The following is a 10,586-nucleotide window of genomic DNA, read 5'->3' on the forward strand; positions in this document are numbered from 1 at the left end:
GTTTGAACAGCACAGACTAGCTTAGGAAATCCCTCCTTTAGTGCTTTATATTTGGCTCTCTCTTTTTTTTCTTGAAAGGGAAAGCTGGGGGTAAAAACCAAAAAGGAGGCCGGCCTCACCCCACCCAGTGCTCATAAGAACATACTTCAAAGGAGACTTTTTTTGGGGGGGGGGGAATACAGAAAAGAACCATTGGGAAGGCAGGAAAAAGGGTTCCTTAAAGAGGAGGGGTACCCCCCCCCCTTTTAAAGTCTTTCCCTTCTTTTTTTTTTTTTTTTGCTTTTTGCAATATGATGAAAGTGTTCTTACTCGGTTTGGCTCTCCTGCGGGTGGATTCTCTGATGTGTAAGTAGAACTCTTGGACTCTCTAATCTGTATATAGATATATCTCTTAATTTGCTTTTGCTTTTAAGAAGTGGGGAAAGGTGGCAGGCAGATGGTGGTGAGAACTGATGGTGTGAAGGAGAGGAAGGGGAGAGAGGTGGAGAGGATGCCAGGCATACGGAGGCGATGGTTGACGGCAGTTTTACGGACGTTTTCAGGGTGCCAAGGGCGGAAAGCTATCGTTAAAAGAAAAGGATTAAGATTTATCTTCTCTAATGGCAAAAAAGGGATCTTTTTTTGTTTATTTTTGGAGCAATCAAAAAAAAATACTCGGAAGAAAAGTCTCAGTAAAAAATTTCAAATGGAACCAAAAGGAAAGGCTTTTTTCTTTTTTTTAAGAAAAAGAAGAGACGGAAAGAACTCTCAATGGTGCCCTCCAAACATTCCGTAAAAGCAGACCAAAGAATTGCAACCCTTTTGCCATCAACAAAGAGTGATGAGTTTCTCTCTAAACAAAACATTTTTTATTCTCTAAGTGGCTCTGCTCTCTCTTTTAAATGCCTTTAGGGGATGGATATAATCCTCCCGCACTCTTTTTAAAAGATTGGAAACCACCCACAAAAACGAGAAGGGTGGGTGGGTGTCAAAGACTTTGTCTACCTACAGACGCATTGTGGGGAGGGGTATATTTGCAGAGACAACCCCATTAATAAAAAGACAGATGAGGAGGTTTTAATTCTAGAATGGTGTTTTTGGGAGTGGGGTGCTGGACCAAATTCAGTATGCCTCCCACCCTCTCCCCCTTCCCCACCAATGAGCTGTACATTTGATTTTACTCTCCAGAGACGGTAGGCTTTCAAACATTTTTTCCCCCTGTTGTCCAACTTGATATGCTATATTTTGGGTTTAAGACTGATTGGCTTGCAATCCCCCCCCCCCCATTTAAGCATGCCAGTGTTAAGAAGATGAAGGATTCATGCATGGAAAGGAGAGAACCCCCCTTTTAAAATGGCACTCCTTACATTCCCCTCCAAAACTCCCCCCCCCCATTTTTTTTAACTTTCTAGTAGTCTCAGCTAAAATGTTTCTTTTGTCAATTAATCTTTTTTGGGGGAGGGGTTGTTAGTTTTTAAAAAAACAAATAATTTATCTTTGGGAGAAGAGTCCGGTAAAATAAAAGGCACGGATCCAAGGGAGATCTAAGAGAGGTGGGGTTTGCCCCCTTTAAGCAGTATTTTTATATAAAAGCAGAAAGCAAGAGAACAAAAGAATCTGCTTACATGTTACAGTAAAACTAGTCCCCCCCTTCTAGGCAGAGGAAATTTTCTATTCTCCCTCCCAATATGTCCCCAGAGTAAGGGGGTGGTGGTGTGAAACTCATATGGATTTGACCCCCCTCCATAAAGGCTATGTAATTTGTTTAAAAAGTCATATAAATTTAAGTTCTAACTTCCCTGTTTTTTGGGGGGGGGAATGTTTGTTTCTGATTCAAATCCCACCCACCCTTTACAAACTAGAAATCTTTAATCCAGATTCTGGGAGATGATAGATACCGTATTTATTTAAAAGAAAGGCATCCCTGAATATATACAACTCCCTTAAAAAAATCACACACACACACACAAAATTTGACATAATTGCAATTTGCATGCAAATGTAAGGTGACCCCCCTCCTTTTTATGGCATACCTGTGAAAAACCTAATCTCGCATTTTGAGTAAATGCTATATATGTAGGTCTGTTCTTCAGAGCAACCAGGAATTTTAAGGCACCTCTTTTAAGCCCACCTCCCCCCTCCACATTGTTTTTGGTAAGAAAACAGCCCCCTTCAGTCTTTTTCATATTTGATATCTGTGTTACCTTGTCATGTTCCCAAAAGCTCCATCCCCAAATCCCTCTAAATTGGGTGTCCAAAAGACCCATTTGTCACCCACAGAGGATCGGAGAGGGTGTCAAAACCCCTCTCGTATACAGCTTTTAAAAAGACTGGGCATGCCAGGGGCACCAAACACTTTTTATTCTGCCCAAACTCTTTTTCTTCCCTGTGTTTTTCAACAGATGGACTTCCTCCCCCACCTCCCAAGAAAGTAAAATAGAAATAATTCCCCCTGGAAAATGGACCTCCTTAGTGATGATTAAAAACCCAAATCAAACCTCCGGACCATCAACATTTTTTTTTTACTACCTACTCCACCCTGCAAAAAAGCTACCTCGGTTATCCCCATGACCGCAGATTAATTCCTCTGTATGCCCCCTCATCTCAAAAGTGTAGATCCTAATCCCTTGCAGGAAGCGACAGCAGTCTCCCATTGTTATCCCACAAAGAATCCTCCAGATATATAAAAGACCAAAGAATCGACAGGTTCCGCCTTGTTAACAGACAACAGAGAATCCCCACAGCTGCCTTAAAAGAGAAGGTAAAAGAAGACAACCGGTCTCCAAGCCTTCCATAGAATTGGGTGTGGAAGGTCTACACCCTTGCCCCACAGAGGAAACAGTAAACCCAAGCCTCATTCTTCCTGGCCCAGACCAGACGCATAATCGACTTTCTTCCCCTGTCTCCATTTGATGATTGTAAATGAAAATAGGATGTAGAGCATACAATCTATGCTTCAAAGCAGACACAATCCAAGAAACCATTCACACACATCCCCTAGTCCGCAGTCCTTGACAGAGGGGAATTGAATGGGAAACCCTGATTTTATGATGGTTTGGAATGAAGGCCGGGGACTCTTCGGAGGCGGTAGGGTGTTTTCTCCACTCCACCACACTTAGAACAAAGTCCCATTCCTCCCCCACCAGTCACAACACAACCTCTTCTTTGTCTTAAGAACAATGAGACACAATGGGGTTTTCTTGATCAAAGTTCTCTGAGGGAAAACACTCCTCTCCTGCTTTGTCCGTCCAAATCCTTGTAAATAATTTTGGAGACTTGTGATTTCTTTTTCTTTTCTTACCATCTAAAGCCCAGCCTCCGTGCAGAGTCCCCCCCCCCCCCGTCACTGGCAGAACTTATGGAATCAGAAGTCAGGCCAAATTGGTGCTGGCATTTTAGGGGCCTAACGGGTCCAGAATAAATTGAATCAGGGAAAGCGCTCCCGAGGGATCCGTGTCCCCCCCCCAGCTCAGCAACTGCCGTTCCCCACCTCCTTTAGTCAACATTTTATTCGCCGGGGGTAAACATCTTGCGGAGAACGTGAACATATGTGCGAGCGCATGGAGCATTTTCAGAGCAAGAGAATTTCCACCCTGCTCCCCTGAAGAGCTGTAAACACAAATTAGACGTTCGTTCCTGGAGTGAATTTCTTCCATTCCCAGAAGACAGGAGGTGATGGTTTCGGAGGAGATCTTTTGCTTGCCCCCCCCCCTTTCTGGAACAGGAAGTTTACACTTCCTCTGCACGGTGAGAAATTTGTCCAAGGCAATGTTTTCAGAGAGCGTGCGATATGTCGCCAGGCCAAGAAAAACTCCTGCCGCTGCTGGGATGGCTGGACACCCCCGGGCTGAACAGCCTGTCCCGGGAACACAGTTTTCTAACACTTCACAGCGCAGATCTGGAATGAGACCAAATGCCCCGGACAGCGGGGGCTCTGAAACAGCACCTGTGCCGTCCAAATTTCCATATGCGGATGGGCCCCACCTGTGGGAATTCAGGCTGAAAGGAGCCTTCCCGCCCCTCTGTCTCTTTTGGACTGCTTTGTTCCCCTTTTACTCAAGGGAGATGGAATAGGAACCCTCTTTAAGATATGGATTCAGGTGGGTATCCGTGTTGGTCTTCAGTTCAGAAAAGAGATGACTGGGGGAGATGACATGATAATGGTTTCTAAAATTATGCCTAGGGTGGAGAGAGCTGATAAAGAGAACTTTTTCTACCTCTCCCCAAAGACTAGAACTCGAGGGCATCCGATGAAGCTGATGGGCAGGAGGTTCAGGACAGACAGAGGGAAAGACCACTTTACACACAGAGTGATTAGAATGTGGAACTCGCTGCCAGGGGATGTAGCGATGGCCACAGGAATAGACGGAGTTAAAAGGGGATTAAACGGATTAATGGAGAATAAGTCTACCAGTGGCTACTAGCCATGGCGAATGAGAGGAACCTCCTCATTCAGAGGCACTAATCCTCTGAATCCCAGAGGCAGGAGGGCAACATCAGCCTCTCTGCCCTGTTGTTGGCCTTCAGAGGAGCTGGTGCTGGCCACTGTGTGAGACAGGATGCTGGACTAGATGGACCACTGGTCTGATCCAGCAGGGCTCTTCTTGTGTTCTTATCAGGGGAAGGCCTCAGCCTCTCTGCCCTGCTGTTGGACCTCCAGATGAACTGGTTGGCCACTGTGTGAGACAGGATGCTGGACTAGATGGACCACTGGTCTGATCCAGCAAGGCTCTTCTGACGTTCTTATTAGGGGAAGGCCTCGGCCTCTCTGCCCTGTTGCTGGCCCTCCAGAGGGACTGGTTGGCCACTGTGTGAGACAGGATGCTATACTAGAGAGACCACTGGTCTGATCCAGCAGGGCTCTGCTTATGTTCTTATGAAGGCCTCGGCCTCTTTGTTTTTGCTCGTCCTCCAGAGGAACTGGTTGGCCATTGTGTGAGACAGGATGCTGGACTGGATAGACCATTGGACTGGTCCAGCGGGGTTCTTTTTATAAAGGCCTCGGCCTCTCTGCCCTGTTGCTGGCCCTCCAGAGGAACTGGTTGGCCACTGTGTGAGACAGGATGCTGGACTAGAGGGACCACTGGTCTGATCCAGCAGGGCTCTACTGATGTTTTCTCACTCTTGTGTTAGTATAGGATAACAATCTCTAAGTGTCCTGTTAAGACAAGCATTGCAAACAGTCCCAGTGAATTGCAACAACTTCTGAGTGTCCTTATAACAAATGAATTGACAGTCTGCAGGTATCGATCGCCTCCATTTTGCAAGGGGTCACCCTAGAGGGCCAGGCACGCGAGTCCATCGTGGTCCTGATAATCAGCAGGAGTCTGATGGCCCCAGAAAGTCATTTCATTCCAGCCATGGCTTCCATGGACTCTGGGAATAAAATGTCGTTGGGCTTTAAATGGCCGCTAAGTCCCTGTTCGCTTTGTAGACAGGCTAGGCGGTATGGAAAGTGTGGCTCTGACAGAGGCCAGTTTGGAAAGGTGGAGCCCTTTCCAGTTGCGGTCCAATTGCTGTGTGGGAGGAGGCATCTTTTCGACCTGCACATCCACGGCTGCATGATCCGGTTGAACGGAGGCGAGCTCCACACTTGCAGTCCTATGGTCGTTTGGTGGCGGCGAACAGTGCCGTCAATTCGCAGCCACCTTATGGCAACCCTGTAGCATTTTTCAGGGCAAGAGACAAACAGACGGGGGTCATTTCCTGCAGGAGCGCACAGGAGTGGAGCCCAGGGGGTGGGCACATGCAACAAGTACCACCCCCTGCTTCCAGCAGCCCTCAGTCAGAGCAAGAAGCAGCCAGGTAAGCTGCAGAGCCCTCCCCAGCCCCCCAGTCCAAAACAGTCCAGTGGCACCTTTAAGACCAAGTTTTATTCCGGTACAAGCTCTCCCTCCTCCGTGAGGACAGATCTGCACGTTCACCCCCCCGCCAATAGCTAGCAATCCAAAACAGTCCAGTGGAGCCTGATTGGTGGGTGTTGCCTTCTGTCACACTTCCGGTGATGTCAGGGGGTGTGGCATATGCAAATAAGTTATGCTAATGAGCTCCTGCACCTCTTTTTCTACGAAGTGACCCCTGCAAACAGACATGGTTTGTCATAAGAACATAAGCAGAGCCCTGCTGAATCAGACCAGTGGTCCATCGTCCAGCATCCTGTCTCACACAGGGGCCAACCAGTTCTTCTGGAGGGCGAACAACAGGGCAGAGAGGCCGAGGCCTTCCCTGGTAAGAGCATAAGAAGAGCCCTGCTGGATCAAGCCAGTGGTCTCTCTAGTCCAGCATCCTGTCTCACACAGGGGCCAACCAGTTCCTCTGGACAGCCAAGAGCAGGGCATAGAGGCCGAGGCCTTCCCCTGAATCTGCCTCCTTCTTCTGGGATTTGGAGGTTTAGTGCCTCTGAATGTGGAGGTTCCCCTCAGTCACCAGGGCTAATAGCCGCTGATAGACTTATCCTCCACGAATCTCTCTCTCTCGCCCTTTTAAAGCTGTCTATTCCTGTGGCCATCACTCCATTCTCGGGCAGCAAGTTCCCCATTTTAATCGCTCTACAGGCTGCAGCCACACAGACTAAATAATCCACTTTCAATCCACTTTAAGTGCACTTTCCAACTGGATTTTACTGTGTGAACTGGCAAAATCCAGTCGGAAAGTGCATTATTGAAAGTGGATTATTTAGTGAGTGTGACCACAGCCTCTGTGTAAAGCAGTATTTCCCTTTGTCTGTCCTGAACCTACTGCCCATCAGCTTCTATGGATGCCCTCGAGTTCTAGTATTTGGGGGAGAGGAAGAAAAAAGTTCCCTTTGTCGACTCTCCCCACCCCAGGCATCATTTTACAAACCTCTATCACCCCCCACCCCCCTTTTGTGGTCTCTTTTCTAAACGGAAAAGTCCCAGAGTCTCCAGCCTTTCCTCACAGGGCAGGTACTCCAACCCCTGAACCATCCTAGTTGCCCTCTTCTGTACTTTTCCCAGCTCTGTGACATCCTTGTTGAGATAGAGTGACCAGAAGTGTACACATCAGGGCTATTTTGGGGCAGGAACGCACAGTTCCGGCTGGCTCCTGAGTTGGCCACGCCCAGCAGGAACTCATTAGCATAATAGGCCACACCCAACAGCAGAAACTCATGAGGATTGGCTACATTAGGGGTGTATGGCCTAACATGCAAATAAGTTCCTGCTACATAAAAAGCCCTGGACAGAGGTCATTTCGGGAGGGGATCGCGGGGGAACGGAGTTCCCCCTGGTGAGGTGGGGGGGCCGGGGCAAACGATGGAGCCCCGCCCCCTGCTTCCGGCCGCCCCGCTTCCAGCCCTCATTCAGCCAGGAGGAGGCAGGAGAAGAGGGGGGGTAAGTTGCTTCCTCCCCGCCTCTCCCCAACCCTGCCTCCCTGGGGCCAGGGAGGGCCTTGGTGGGGCTTCCTTGCACTCCCACCGGCCTTGCAGGTCCACCCCCGCGCCCCTGATGTCAGCGGGTGTGGCATATGCTAATGAGTTATGCTAATGAGTCCCCCTAGCTCTTTTTCTACGAAACGACCCCTGCTGGTACACATTGTTCCAAAGGAGGCCACACGGTAGTTGCCTGCCTCTGCATAGAGACCTCAGACTCCCCGGTTGGTCTCCCATCCAAGTGCTAACCAGGACCAACCCTGCTTAGCTTCTGAGAGCTGACAAGATCGGGTTAGCCTGGGCCGCCCAGGTCAGGGCAGAGACAAAGCGGTGCTTTGCCGTTGTCTGCCTCTGGGTAGGGACCCTGGACCTTCCTAGCTGGTCTCCTCTCCCGGTGCCGACCAGGGCCGACTCCGCTTAGCTTCCGAGATCTGACCAGATCGGGTTGGTCTGGCCACCCGGGCCAGGGCCAGGGCCATTGACTAGGGTGTAAGTCCCCTTTGAAACACATGGGACTCCTTGGGATCCAGCTGCAAAAGGGGAAAGCTGGCCGGCGTTCCTGTTGCTTCAGCGTCATAAAATGTCTCCGCGTCCCAGACTTTTAAGAGGACAATTGGGACCGCAATATTAGTCCAGCTGTGTTGTTAAAAAAAGAGAAAAAGAAACGACAACGGGATTTGCTGTGATAGGATAACCAGGACAGGGGAAGGGGCGGGGATTTCTGCCTGGGGAACCTGCGGCCGATTCGGTTGGCGTCCTGCGGAGATACGTCCGGGGCCTGCCCGTCAAATTAGGTGTGCCAGGGTGATGGCTGAGGGCAGGGGTCGCCAACCTTTTCAAGCCTGTGAGCACCTTCGGAATTCCGACACAGCACAGTGGGCGCAGCCACATACTGGCTGCCATAGGAAGAGAGAGAGGAGAGAGAGATTGGATTGATACCCCGCCCTTCACCCGGAGTCTCAGAGCGGCTCGCAAACCCCTTCCCCTTCCCCTCCCCACAACAGACACCCTGTGAGGCAGGTGGGGCTGAGTGAGAGAACTGCGCTTGAGAGAACAGCTCTGCCAGAACTATGGCTTGCCCAAGGTCAGGGCTTTTTTGGTAGAAAAAGTCCAGCAGGAACTCATTAGCATAACAGGCCACACCCAGCAGTAAAACTCATTAGCATATTAGGCCACTCCCCTGACTGCACCGCTCATTAGCATATTAGGCCGCATTCCCATGTTACCAGAAGTGTGGTCATCCAGCCACACCCACCTTTTGCTTGTTATTCTGCTTACCTTGTTTGTTGTCAAAACCCAGGGCTTTTCTTGTTGCAGGAACTCCTTTGCATGTTACGCCACACACCCCTAATGTAGCCAATTCTAATGAGTTTCTGCTGTTGGGTGTGGCCTATTATGCTAATGAGTTCCTGCTGGGTGTGGCCAACTTGGGAGCCAGCTGGAACTCCGTTCCTGTGCGTTCCTGCCCAAAAATAGCCCTGCCCAAGGTCATCCAGCAGCTGCGAGCGGAGGAGTGGGGAATCAAACCCGGTTCTCCCAGATTAGAGTCTGCGCTCCTAACCACTACACCAAACCACTACAACAAAAAAAGATATTTAATCATATGCAAGACTAGTTTCCCCCCAAGGGATACCATAAAGAAGAAGAGAAGAAGAGATTGGATTTATAACCTGCCCTTCACTACCCAAGGGAGTCTCAGAGCGGCTTACAAACTACTTTCTCTTCCCCTCCCCACAACAGACACCCTGGGAGGTAGGTGGGGCTGACAGAGCTCTGACAGAAATGACTCTTTTTCAAGAACAGCTCTGACAGAACTATGGCTTGCCCAAGGTCATCCAGCAGGTGCAAGTGGAGGAGTGGGGAATCAAACCCGGTTCTCCCAGATTAGAGTCCGCGCACTTAACCACGACACCAAACTAAAAGGGGGGGGGGATCTTATATTTCCATACAAATCACTTTTTGTATATATAGTAATTTTAGGAGACAAGTCCTCTTCCTTGCAAGTCAAAAAAGGTACTTTTTCAGGCCCCCCCCCATATGACCAGCCTCAGCAGCCGAGCACGGCTACAATCCATCTCTCGCTCTTTCTTTTCTCCCCCCCCCGATCCTACCTCTGAGGATCTTGAGGGGGCCAACCAGACTTCCCCCTCCACTGCCCCATCCCCACCAAAAACAACAACCCTGGGAGGTGGGCCAGGCTGAGTGGCCAGCCCCGGGTGACCCAGACAACAGGTTCCTGGCTCAGGAAGAGGAGGGGGTCTGAATTTGGCTCTCCCCAATCCCGCACCGCCAGTTCTCATCCCTCCTGCATTCCCCACGGAAGCGGCGGGCCTGAGGGGGAGGTCTAATGGAGAGGCTGCACATGGCAGCTTATACCTTGAATAAAATTCTGTTGGTTTTAAAGGTGCCGCTGGACTCGGACTTTGTTCTGGCTGATGGTAAGCCAGTCTTCTCGCAAAGATTCTGGTGCAACCCAGCTGCAATTGTATTGCGAGAACCGGGTTTGATTCCCCACTCCTCCACTTCCAGCTGCTGGATGACCTTGGGCAAGCCATAGTTCTGGCACAGCTGTCCTTGAAAAAGAGCCGTTTCTCTCACAGCTCTCTCAGCCCCACCTACTTCACAGGGTGTCTGTTGTGGGGAAGGGAAAGGAGTTTGTAAGCCGCTCTGAGACTCCTTTGGGTCGTGAAGGGCGGGGTGTAAATCCAATCTCCTCCTTCTCTTCTTCTTCGTCAGTTCGAGCTGTTTTACTGCAGGCACTGACCCTGCGGTCGACTGTTTCATCCTTTGTCTTACAAATTCGATATTTGCTGTCATCACTGGTCTTCTGAGTCTCGGCTTTCATCCTATCCATTTTGAGTGCCTGCTCCTGTGCAGCTGGAATGAGTCCTTCCATTTCTTTGTTCAAGTGTCCATTTTGGAGCCACGTCTTTCAGGTGTTTTCAACTTTATTCTCTCTGTCTTTCAAATATTGCCCATGCAAATGCTTTTCCTTCCAGCTGTCAAAGTGAGTTTTGATTTCAATAATTTTGTAATCTTCTTTGGTTTCTGTAATCTTAAATACGTCTGCCTTGTGCACTTCAACTGGAAGCTTTTTGTTGTTCTTCTTCTTCTTCTCTGGCTTCTCTGCCTTCTGCTCACCCTCTGTAAAGGAGCAAGTTATTTTGCTGCATCTTTATTTATTATTTATTTATTTTATTTTATTTATACCCCACCC

The 10,586-nt window shown here is 49.3% G+C and overlaps 1 protein-coding gene across 3 annotated transcripts in view; it reads left to right on the forward strand.

The window, feature by feature from the left end:
- The first annotated feature begins 279 nt into the window (after positions 1-279).
- The window catches only part of CRLF1 (cytokine receptor-like factor 1), a 50,736-nt gene continuing 40,429 nt past the window's right edge, over positions 280-10,586 (forward strand). For all 3 annotated transcript variants that reach the window (XM_015425929.1, XM_015425927.1, XM_015425928.1), the window contains exon 1: positions 280-345. In XM_015425929.1, coding sequence (XP_015281415.1) covers positions 291-345 — 55 coding nt within the window. In that variant the 5' untranslated portion in view covers positions 280-290. The remainder of the gene's footprint in view (positions 346-10,586) is intronic.

The sequence above is a fragment of the Gekko japonicus genome, unplaced genomic scaffold (assembly GCF_001447785.1).
Source record: "Gekko japonicus isolate JY-2015 unplaced genomic scaffold, Gekko_japonicus_V1.1 scaffold3325, whole genome shotgun sequence".
NCBI lineage: Eukaryota > Metazoa > Chordata > Lepidosauria > Squamata > Gekkonidae > Gekko > Gekko japonicus.